Genomic DNA, 12,613 nt, shown 5'->3' with positions numbered 1-12,613 from the left:
GTCTTTTATAAAGAGTTGTTTTATTATTCTCTCCAGACTTTTTATAGGGGTGAGCAGTGGCCAGGCCTGTACTTGTTAAGCTCAATTGGCCTGGTATTTTGGGGAATTGGAATAATCAATTATTCTTATTCTTATTATTTCGAAGAGAGGAGATGATTTATAAATATAAAGCAGAAAAAGTAAACTTAAAATATCACACACCTAAAATGTACAAAAGAACTGCACACAGAGTTTGGCCTGTACACTTTCTTATATGTATGCTCCTAAACTGCCTACACACCTCTACTATGTCAATCTTAACTTATCAGAGTCGGGGAAGTCGGCATTTGTATCCGTGGTAATTGTAGCTTTTATTTCAAAATGTGTATAAAACACGTTTAGATTATTTGACTGATGTTGGCCTTCCCTGACATTCAACACAAGTGAAATATTCACATTGCCCTTCTTAGTAGTGCTGGACATAGATTTAAAGCCCTGCCATGGAACCCTAGTATCACCTGATATGCACCATCAGTTCTTTGTAATGACTTTTAGCTTTACTGATTTTTCTATTCACCTCTTTCAGCACTCCTAAGCTCTGGATCTCCCTGAGAAAAAGAAACTTGTTTTTAATAATTACACATTTAGCACTTAAATGTTTAGGAGTCGACACACAAATACTGTATACTCAGACACCACATCAACAAGTTCATGGATATCCTCCTTGGGATACATTTCATTGCGCTGTTAAAACAACCCTCTAACTGTTCAGTATTTTATTTTTCCAAGTCTTGTACTGATCTCATCTTTCATTCATAAACAAGCCTGAGCAGCTTGGTATTGTGAACAGACCTACCTAAAGAAGGCTTTGTAAGAGATGAGCAGACAATAATCAATAATTCTGTACATTTACCCGGGAAAGTCACATAATGATAAGTCGAAAGCATATTTTAGAGTGTAATTGTTAAAATCTCCCAGAATTTAGGAATATCTAGGGATGTAGTTCCTAGCAATGCAGTTTCTAAGCAACATCAAAAATTATTTCGGACACCTCTTCCACAGTGGCTTCAGGGTGATTGGAATTGTTATAAAAAGCTGGGCAAACACTCAAGGGAGACAGAAGAGAGGCAGAGACAAACAGGAGGCGTACATACACTATCTCTGACAATAATATTTAGTCCCTAAAGGTTATTTATCATTAGATAGAACCCTGCTACATGTTTACCTGTGGCTTACTGTTGTCTATTCAGCCAGTGCAATGAAAACTCATCAAGCTTAACTTTAACTTTTGCATTGTCACATCAAACCATGTCTCAGTAAATGCAAGTATGGTATACAGACATCAAAAAATTAATAACACAACAGTACATTAGTATGCAGTTAGTCCATGCCACCCTTTGATGATCAAACATTATACAGAATCATAGTTGGCAGGAGGAGTTTATTTCTCCTCCCAGTCTCAATCTGCCCCTCTCACTGTGCTTTTGCTTTGGTTGGTAATTAAAAGTGGTTTTCTGTGTAGGATTCCAAATATCTTGGGGAAATTTGGCAGATTGTGCCTTTATGATAAGAGGAATTCACGACTACATTTCAAACCAATGTGGCGAACATCAAGAACTCTCCAATTATTAAAGATGAGAACTAGGTAGCTCTTAAGAAACTACAGTAGCAAAGCAAACACCTTATAGGTTTTATAATAATAAATACATTTTATTTTACTGTATATAGTGCCTTTAAAGGTGGCTTCTCAAAGCACTTTACAAAACGATAAAAACAACTATGGAAAACAAAACATGCACAATGAGAATACACAATGAGAGGGTACTGTCTATCCTGTATTGTCTCTAAAAATCAAACAAATCTAAAGCTATAAATTCTGCATGCAGGCAAAAAACAAAAAAATAAGCAACACAAAATAAGCAAATAAAATGTGGATAAATATGCACCATTGGTTGCTACACTTTAAAAATGCCCTTTTCAGATACACTGCATTATCATGCTGATAAACACAGCAATGTTTCAAAAGGGCATGTCTGTAGCGTGAAACACCATATTAAAAGGCAGCCTTGAATTGCTTCAAAATTTATTTTTTAAACTATACATGCATTTTGGAAAAAATGACAGATATCAAAACAGATAAAAATCTACATTTAGGAAAAAAAATATAATTTCATAATATCTATAGGGACAAAGAGCATTTTTGATACAAATTGCTGCTAGTTAACATTATTTTGAACAAGAAGCCTGGCATGTAGCTGAAAATGTCAGAGGATGAGAAACATGGAGAAGTGCTGTCATTGCTGAAGCTGCAAATATGCACCTGCTGTTTTGAGAAATGCGTATTCTCTGTGAAGCTGAACAGCTTTTTATGACAAGGTCTATTAGCAGCCACTAATGGCAATCTGGAGAGCCTATTCTGCATCAAAGGGAGGAGTTTTTACAATGGCAAGTGTGCAATCTCAACATTGTGAGCTGCATATTTCCAAAGAAGACATTAGATAAGTAGCTAGAAAATACGTCAAATATACAGTTTGTGGGTTAAAAATGTATCTAGTTTATTTTTTATTTCTTCATTCATTCTGGAAGGGTACTCCAAACAACAAACTAAAACAAACATGCCAGTTTATTAAATAGGGTCATTCCCAAACCTGAGATTGTCACACTAAAGAATGAAAACAAGTAGGTATAAAAACAATTGAGGAGACATATCAGGAACCTGCAGTCAGCTGGTATAAAGCAGCAGTACCTTTGAAACTCCTGTAGGCTCAAGTAACACTTCTTCTAGCTGGGATTTGTGTGGAGTATTATAGCTCATAGACAATTGTGTTTATTTGCAAAGGACTTCCTTTTCACACTGTTTCAATAGAGGATTCATTTACAACTCAGTTTTCTTATGGGGAGTCTCTTGGTTGGAGCTGAAATAAAGGTTGAAATTGCTTTATCAAATGGATAGACTATTTGCAGTTGGGATCGTGTTTAATTTGTACATCACAAGGTGCCTGGTTCTCAATGTGAATGGGAGAGAGGAGATGCACATGGGACAGTGAAGGTACCAGATTGTTTATTTGTGACATGCAAATAACATCAATGTAACATAGTTTTAACTCATTTGAAGGCACAACTTTCAATAACACAATTACACACAGTTTTTTAAATAGTAGTTTCAAATACCGTAATCATATGCTATTAGGTCTATTCTAATTTTGAAACATTTCCACTCTGATGGTTGTGTCATCGATATGGTTTCAGAATCTGAAAGTATGAACTTCCAATAACCTTACTCTACATGTAACAGGTTTGAGTGCAGTGAATGTTATGGAAATGCTAGCATGCCCCTCAAAATCTAGATGGTATAGAATTCTGATACAGGAGAAGACCCAATCTTTGGGCTGAGCTGAAGTAGCTGCTGTCTACAGGGCCGCTGTCACAGGGTCGCCTGTGGGAGATCAACAGCGATTGAACCCCAGGAGGGGCAGAGCTCAATATACAGTATAGCTAATGGGGAGCCATATGCATAAAATACATTTAAAATACAACTATTTTTGTCTTAAGTTAATAAAACTAAGATTTACACGCATTTTGGTTTAATAAAAAGGTACAAGCAGGTGTTAGACACGATCAAAGCACTGTTTTACAACTAGCAGCCAGATTTTAGGAGTGTGTGGTACTATTTTCTACAAATTTCTGAGGGCATTTCTTACTGTTTGAACAAGCCGCATTGGAATGCAAAATCAGTCTCATCTCAATCCCGTTTATTCCAATTTATGATGTTCAACCTCTCTGTAAGCTGTGTGGAAAGTATGGACTGTGGTGAATATTTTGTGAGGTTTATCATTTGAGAAAATGCATGTAAATGTTTCTTTCCTTAAATGCTGGAAGTGGCTAAGTATGTCTGGGTTTGAGCACGTTCCACAACAGCAGAACAGCAAATTGTGAGGCTCTGCATCATGCTCTGCTTTTTATGCTTGAAATCTGTTTAAGGTATTTTTAATTTGTAAATGCACAGGTTGAATTTTTCATGTCAGGATGAGCATCAAGTCCTGTGCTTAGAGGTCCTGGAGCATGGACAGACTAAAATTGAGGGGTGTCGTAGAGCAGATCTTGGGCACAAATTAAGCTCAGATTTTAATGAGCCAACTGCAAGTAAGACTGGGAATACAAGGAAGTTAGTTACTGGGCTTCAAATAATATAGTGAAAAGCATAGTAAACCTATGAAACTTTCGAAATGATTTCAGTCATTTTGTTCATTTATCCACTGTATAATATCCCATTAATAGAATGGCTGTTACAGAGGTTTAACTAAACCATTTTTATAGTTACTATATTGTATAATGTAGGTTTATAATGAGGTACAGGAGAGATTTGCAAGTTAAGTAAACCTCAGAAGAGTGGCACGGTGGTGTAGTAGTTAGCATTGCTGTCTCGCAGAGATGGGGTCCTGTTTTCAACTCCTGGGGTGCTATCTGCTTGACCGTTTGAATGTTCTCCTGATGTTGGTATGGGTTTCCTCCCACAGTCCAAAGACATGTTGGTAGGTTAATTGGCTTCTTTGAAAACTGGCCCTTGTGTGAGTGTGTCCGTGTTTTTGTCTGTGCATGACCTTTAATGGACTGGTGTCCCGCCTTGTGCCCAGTGCCTCCTGGGATAGGCTCCAGGCCACCGTGACACTGAATTAGATAAGTGGTTATTGAAAATGATACAATGGTGACGTGATGTAATCCTCAGTATAAGGCAGGAAGTAGAACCTGTTTATGTTACCCATGTTCTTTATAAATGTTTGCTAGCAAAACATTTTCTGTCTTCATATGTGTCAAGTTTATTCTTGACAAAAATGATGAGCTTTTTCCCCATCTCATAGTTGCAGCTGTAAGACTACAGTGTCCCTCATCTGATGGATTGGTAGTCTGTGACAACATAATGACTTCTTTAGTGAATCAATAAATACAATTCAATCAACTTTGTCTTATAAGTTTTCCACTTCAGGAAATGCTTACAGGCTAAAACCCAATGCAGTATGAATCACAATGTCACCTCATAGCACACTGTTGAGACTCACTGTGTCCTGTTTTCACAGTGACAAAAAACCTTAAACATGCCAATGCATAACATTAATTAACCTCAAAACACTAAATAGGTGGATTGTGGAAGACAATTCACTGTGGTTGCTATTTCTATTTCTGTTAAGTGCATTACTCTGGTGACAAAGATGACTTTGATTTACCTATGTAGACTTTAAGTGTCATCTTGCAAATATTGTGACAAATTTAAATGTAAACACAGTACATGAAAAGAAAAATATAAAATTAAATGACACTCCACTGAAAACTAGACCTTTATGCACAATAATGTCACTCTGCATGACACTATTTCCTCAGAGTGTGGTAAGGAAATCAGTAATCAAGAGCACAGAGTGTGTTTGATTTCTTAAATCAAATCTACTCATAAGTAGCTAATTTTGTCATCACAAATAATATATTTTTGGACATGTCATGGATAATTAGAATAGCTGGCACACTGTATATAAAACCTTAAGTTTTATAAGTTGTTAAGTTGTTTAGTACTGTAGTAGTTCAGGTGGGTAGCTGCGTCAGCATGCATAGGCTGCAAAGGAACAACTAATAGGTTTATTCCATGCTGAAAAAAAGAAAGAGAACACAACGTTTCGGCCGTGGAGCCTTCTTCAGGTGTTACATTTGTTATTTAGGTTCTATTCCATTCCAACATGATGAAATGTCATAATAACGTGCTTGCCTTTAAACATATAACTGTTAGATTCAATCTCTGTTTGACTCTGAGATGTAAATATTACTTGACAGCTACAATGCGTGATTTTCACAACTGTGCACTCTACAAATAAGTGAAATTTTGAGTCATGTGCTTGAAAGTGGTATTCATTTACAGGTATTGAGGAATCCATGATAAGCTCTAAGCAAAGGCAGATAGCAACAGCAGTATGTGATATTTGGAGCCTAGAAATGAGTAATAACACTTACTAGTTTTCTAGGAACCTCTTAGGAAATATAATTTAACTTGACAACAGTCTTTTTTCTTCCCAGTGGGCCACTGCCTGGTACACCTACATTGGCAGGCATGAAGGCATCCTTACCAGATGCCCAAGCCACCTCAATTGGATCTTCTCAAGCAGTGACTCTATTCCAGGGTCCTAATGGATGGCCAAGCTCCTCACCCTGTCACACAGAGTAGGTCCAGGGGCCCTACAGAGAAACCACCTGGGATCGTGACCTTGTCATGATGGAGGGGGATGAGTGCCAGAAAGAGTTTTAGAGCTATGCTGTCAGGAGCTTTGTGTTCCTGGTAATGTTATCCTTGGCAAATTGGTCTTAGGTGAGTGGACAGATAAACAATGATCCAAACTAACTCCCATGATGGTTCTCGGACACAGAGAACCCTGTCTGGATCAGGGACACTTCAACCCACACCTGGAGCTAGGCCAGGAGGGTGGTAGTCACTGGCTTAGTCCAAAATGGTGACATGGAGCCATTGTGTGGTCTCACCACCCACAAGGCAAAGGATGGAGGTCAGGTGTGATGTCAGCTGGGCATCAGGCACGAGTGGGGTGGATCTGGATTCTCCATTTTTTTTCCCAGAAAATAAAACTTTTACATGGAGAAAAACAAAACATTTCTCTAAATTTCTTCCTAAGAATTGACTCTTTCCTGTGACCGTTACGTTACTAAAGATTTTCATTGCACAGCAGCATTGAAGAACATAAATAGAACAGGAGGTTAATTGAGATTAATTAATGGAATGGAGAAGAAGAAAATAATCATCAGAAAAAGAATAGGGAGGAAGATTAAAAACATGGAAACAGCAATTACTGTACAAAGCACAGCTATGGTGGCATAATAACTCTTCATTTAATATTGGGAAAGGTCTCTAAACAACCTGTGTGAAAACTGAAATCAAATTAGGTTTATTTGGTAATTAAATGTATTTCAATTCCTTTCTCTTTCATAAATCGCAGTATGAGACAAACTCTCCCAATTGGGAGATTAAATAAATCAAGATTAAATAATCAAGTGCCAATATGACACTCAAGATGCAAGCAGACACTAAATAAAAGTGGGAAGCCCAGTAGAATTAAATCAGAAGGTTTCTGCTAGCAACACTGTTTTGCAGACTACAAAGCATTAGGTAGGAAAGATGCTTCAAATTAAGAAAATAAATAAGGGCATATAGTTCCCATTATTTAATGATATTATTCTGAAAATACTACAAAAGAAAACAAGAAAACAACAAAAGAAAAACACCTAAAATGAATCCCCTAATCTCTGAAGCTGTTAAAAAAAAAGATAACATTTCCTGGCTGTCAATGGCTTTGATGACAAGAAAATGCAAGCTTGAAAACCTTCATGCTGGCTCTTATGATATTAATACATTTAAAACTTAATTACATGTTTTAATTTAGGCTGCTGTCACTTTTCCCAGCATAGAATGGACAGAAACAGCAGCTTTGAAGCACCCTTTCAAAATACTGCAGTAATAGCCCATACTTAAAAAAAAGGAAAATTGTACTTTGAAACTAAATTGACTTCGAATACTATTTTTCCATTATCATTATTTTTATTAAGGAAAGAAAGGGAGAGAACTGTAATCATGTAAAGTGTAATCATCATCCAGAAAACCTAAACTACAAAGTGCTCCAGTATTTGGTTTTGAATAAATGACACAAGCTTGGGATAATACTTTTAGTGAGCAAAGGAACAGCATTTATCGATGAGACATTATAATCACTAATACTGTATTTTGTAAGCACTTAAATAAGAACACAGTGACTTGCAAAAATATTCAAACACTTTCGATGGTGTCCCATTTTGAAATTACAAAAACAATGTATGCACTTATTTTAAGAACTTTATTCAAATCTGAATGCTCAAACTGAAGACATACTGTATAAACGTAAGACATATTACAGTAAATATCGGCTTTAAATAAAGCGGGCTGTGACAGAAATATGCTGTACAAATATTTAGACCTATGAACTCAAAATGTGGTGGAAGCACCTCTGGCAGCAAAAACAGCCACAGGTCTTGTCTGGTAAGTCTATTAACTTTGCACATCTTGGTGCAATTTTTCCCATTCTTCCATGCAGATTTGTTCAAGTTCTCTCACGTTGCTTGGGACCCTAATGGAAATTCTTTTTTAAGTCCCTCCACAGGTCCTCAATAGGAATCAAGTCAGATTCAAAGTTAAGACTTTGGGCCACCAAAGGATATTCACTTTCTTATTCTTAACCTACTCCAGTGTAAAGCTGCTTTGGATCACTGACTTGCTCAAAGTTGAGTTTTCAACATGGTTTTCTGCAAGTCTTTAGTAGACTAAAACAGGAATTTTAAGACTTGCCTGTACTTTGCTCCATCCATTTTTCCTCGAGTCTTAACAGTTTTTCTAGTCCCTGCTGAGCAGAAGCATCTCTGTAGGTTAATACTTCTACCACCATGTATATGACATGGGTTTTCCAATGTGCTATATAGGCAAGGTTTGTGTAGGGACTGGTTGACTGACACACATTTTTTTCCCATTTCACTGAACCCTGTAGATCTTTCAAAATTGTCATGGGCCTCACAGTGACACCAGTTTTTTGCCTGATCTAGGCACTGTTGGGGTACTATGATGTACCTTCTATTTCTTTATGATTGGGCAGGCTGTGCTCATAGGGATACTTTGATTTTTTGTGCCCCTCTGAACTGTGTTTTTCAGTGTTGATCTTAGCTTTAAATTTAATACCTGACCAAGAAGCCTCAGAGAGACGTGTTTTTATTTAGAAATTATTAAAGAACCATCATTATTGCGTACAGACAGTGCATGCTTAACTAAATGTGTAGCTTATTAAGGTATTCTTGTGTATCTAAATTACTTTAGGTTTTCCACAGCAAAGGGTTTTTATTTGAATGTGCAGAGAAGGGTGCACATATAACAACATGATTCAGTACCAGCTGAGTGTTTATGAAATTGCTATTCCAAAGAAACTGTGCGTAAGGGTCTGGATACTTTTTTGATACTGTATAATCTGACAGATCAGACATGTGTAATACTACTACTATTAATAATACATTATTTTTGAGTTCTTTTTATTTTGTCTTTATTTGGCAATAAGCACTATAAATACTCCTCACATACTAGATCTTCTCATAAGTTCTTCACTCTGTCTTCATTCATTACCATGCACTGGAGTATTCAACCATATGAAGAATACAATATGCATTTGAGAGCCTGAAAATACTCTGCTACAGGCTTTGTTTTCAGAACTGAGCGCTTCAATGCATGTGCTCATCTCGTGCTCCACTCAGTCACATACTACCATTACTCTTGCTTTCATACATCCACTCAAGACAAGTGATTAAAAAGAGCTTGTGGAGGATAAGAATTACATGATTAAATCAACAGAGGAAGCACATAGCCACGTGTCTGATTAAACTGACCCAAGAAGACAGTAGAGTTAAGCTTCCGGCACCTCAGTGATTATTTTTCACAAACTTTCCTTAGCTATATAAAACCTCCTTAATACCATTCTCTTCAGATACATTTATTAATTCCTACCATGTAGTCTTGATAGGTGTAAGTATTTTTTACAGCCTACCCAAGGCCATTCATAAAAAGTTGCATGATTTTAAAAACAGATTCCACATTTGCAAAAGACAACTAAAAACTCTGTACGCCTCCAGCTATTACTTTAATTAGATTCTTTTTACCTCATTATCTTAAATCTTTTCCAATTACCAGTGCAACTTTACTAGCTACAGGGCAGCTGCTGATATACGTGGGCTGTAACAGCGGACTCACCTCCCAGTTGTGTTCTTCAGTATTGCCAGTGCGTCTGGAAAACCATCCATGTTGTAGTCCCCGAGGTGCAAGGTAATAGGGTTGTAAAGGTTAAACTGAGATTCTGTTTTAGGCGGAACAAAGCCCCAAAGCGTGTCCTTTTTCTGAAAGTCTGTTAAAATGGGAATCCACCGGATCTAGAAAAAACAGAGCGACAAACACAATTTATACCCGTACAACAACATAGTCCTAGCTTGTTGTGACAAACAAAAATGTGGAGATTCGTAACAAATATCAGTCAGCCATATTTTCTTGACCTGAGGGAAGCTAAAGGTTAAGGACCAGTTTCTGCATCTGTGGGCACGAAATACAGATCTGACTTTATTTTACTCTCATGTGAAAGGTATTCATAAATATTGCAATAAATATCCAGCTTAAGGAAATTATGAGAGAAAGAAACTGCCCTGTTTTCCCCCACTCTTCCCAGATGTGATAGTTTGGTAACAAAAACACAATCAGAATAATAAAAAATGGAACAGGGATTTTCGCTGTCCCCAGGGAGGCCATCTACTTATACAATCAGGCCTCAAAATTTACGAGATGTGTTAAGACACACCGTTTCCACTTTAAGACATGCATGCCTTTCCTTGGTGATGGAATTGTCTTCTCTCACTCGTAGCTGGATCAATCGGGATGGAATTTACATTAAACCTGAAAGACCACTAGAGAGCAGAAAAAATGGAAATTGCAGCATTGTGTATATCTTTTTAAGATAGGCATTCGGACAGAATACTCATAAAAAACCATAATAAATAAAACATTGTCATCCACCCAGTGAGAAATCATTTGAGAGCCACAGTTGAACCACAAAACAAATCCTAATGACAGTACCTTTACTTGAATTTGAAAAGATTACCCGGAAATTTTGTTCAAAAGTCTTCCTCGCTTAGAGGCCACATGCTTTGCATGTAAGTATGCTGTACATGGCTTTTGCTTGGGTTAAAGTAGAAATAAGAATTTCAAAGGAAAGATTCTTTTAAGGTTTAAATTGCCAAATGACATAAAGGATAGAATTAATCTTTATTTGTGCAGCACATATTTTATTTATTGCCCAAGACATAAACACTAGCTTTTGAATAAAGAAAGAAGATGGATGTTATGGTTCAAAGGATTCCCAAATGTTAAATTGTTTGCCTGGGGTATTCATATTTTTTCCTAATTTCTTTTAAATCTGTTACAAAATACTGTAAATGCAATTTGTCTAGTTAAGAAAGTAAAATTAGTTAAGATTTCCATTACAGTTGTATACAGCATCAAGAGATGCTACAGGCTTTGTCTGAAAATAATGAATACATTTAGAAACAGGTGTATGATGTGAGAGTATTGCTATGAGGGCCTATCTCATGATCATTATTACCAGGTATTGAAACATATTTTCTATAGATCATATCAATTTATTATGGCTGTAACACATTTCAATGCCGTAATGAGATGCTTGAAAATGATCTTTCTAGGGAAATGACTGACTAGCAATCCACCATGTGTTTAGTCAAAGAAAATGTGGAGGTGTTTGAGTCAAAGCTGTTGAAATTCCAGGATGGCAGCCAACAATTCATCTTCAGGACTCTTGAGTTCTCCCTAGCATCTGCTCCTATTTAAAAAGTAGGATATAATTTGCAGGAAACAATTCCTGCATTTAATGAGCAAAGCCATTGGTGGCATTTACAAGAACAAGTCTGAACCTATTTTGTTATGGTGATTTGGTGGTACTTTTCAGGAAATGTGAGGCTGTGTGACGTTTTAGAAAGAGGAACTACAGTAATATCGGTAATAGTAATAGACGATTCCCATTAGTAGAAGCTGCACAACTAAGCGTTCATTCACACTGAAGAAGCAAATATGTGCAGTGATACTGCTGGATTTAAAAAAATATAGAGACTATGATAAGTTCAGGAATGACTTCAGCCACCTTGCAGAACAGTCAAGGTCTTAAACACATTCCTATCCCTAGCACCAGTGGTAACTTCCCACGATATCAACCTCCCCCACCATTGCCTGCCAACTAAATCAGAAAAGAATGACTCTTAACATCACGTTGAGACTTGCATCCACTGTTATGAAGACTACACAACTAAATTACAAGTTGTCTTTACATTATAAAATACTGTGTGGTACTTGTTTTATTTACTGTATGTACCCCTTTAGGCAAAATTTTCTTCTGTGCAACACACAACACATACAGTACATTCACATATATGTAATATGTTATATATAATATAACACATAAGTTATTCACATAAGTTATGTATAATATAACTTTATTACAGTTGTTTAGATAAATGCATTACAAACATACTGTTGATAGTAAAATGATCACTCAATGTACCTTCTATTACATTCTGTACATTGAAGCAAGCTTTCTTTGCCTTCTTAGATTTTCCTGTTCGTGTAAGGCTTCAATAATGGGTTGTGACTTAAGTGCTTTGAGTGCAGTGTTCAGAAAAGCGTTATATAAGTGTAAGTGTTAGTTATTATTTTTTTATTTATGACATTACACCAGACAAATGGGATCTTGACTGCTGGAATATGAAATATGGAATAGAGTAAGACTGTTCTTCCATTTCACATTGTATTTTGTGAGAAAATGGTTGCCCCTTCTCTTTAAAGTCACACCACTTTTGTTTTTTCACAATGTGCCTGGTTTGTGGATACTATGTTACTAAACTATGCTAGAAAACGCCAGTTTGAGTTATTTACTTCTTAGCACACATTTACTTACTTGAAAGTTAAGAGTTAAGCATAAATTTGAATACTGACATCATGCGATGCATGCTCCTCCCAGTGTATAAT

The 12,613-nt window shown here is 36.6% G+C and overlaps 1 protein-coding gene across 1 annotated transcript in view; it reads right to left on the bottom strand.

Moving 5' to 3' along the window:
- The window catches only part of itfg1 (integrin alpha FG-GAP repeat containing 1), a 114,340-nt gene that overhangs the window by 57,750 nt on the left and 43,977 nt on the right, over positions 1–12,613 (bottom strand). The window contains exon 10 of the mRNA XM_088938535.1: positions 9,785–9,960. Within this exon, the coding sequence (XP_088794661.1) occupies positions 9,785–9,960 (176 nt within the window). The remainder of the gene's footprint in view (positions 1–9,784; positions 9,961–12,613) is intronic.

Source organism: Atractosteus spatula, chromosome 21 (assembly GCF_055471065.1).
Source record: "Atractosteus spatula isolate fAtrSpa1 chromosome 21, fAtrSpa1.hap1, whole genome shotgun sequence".
In the NCBI taxonomy this organism is placed as follows: domain Eukaryota; kingdom Metazoa; phylum Chordata; class Actinopteri; order Semionotiformes; family Lepisosteidae; genus Atractosteus; species Atractosteus spatula.
Note: the sequence above shows the minus strand (reverse complement) of the source record. Positions and strands in the feature narration are given on the sequence as shown.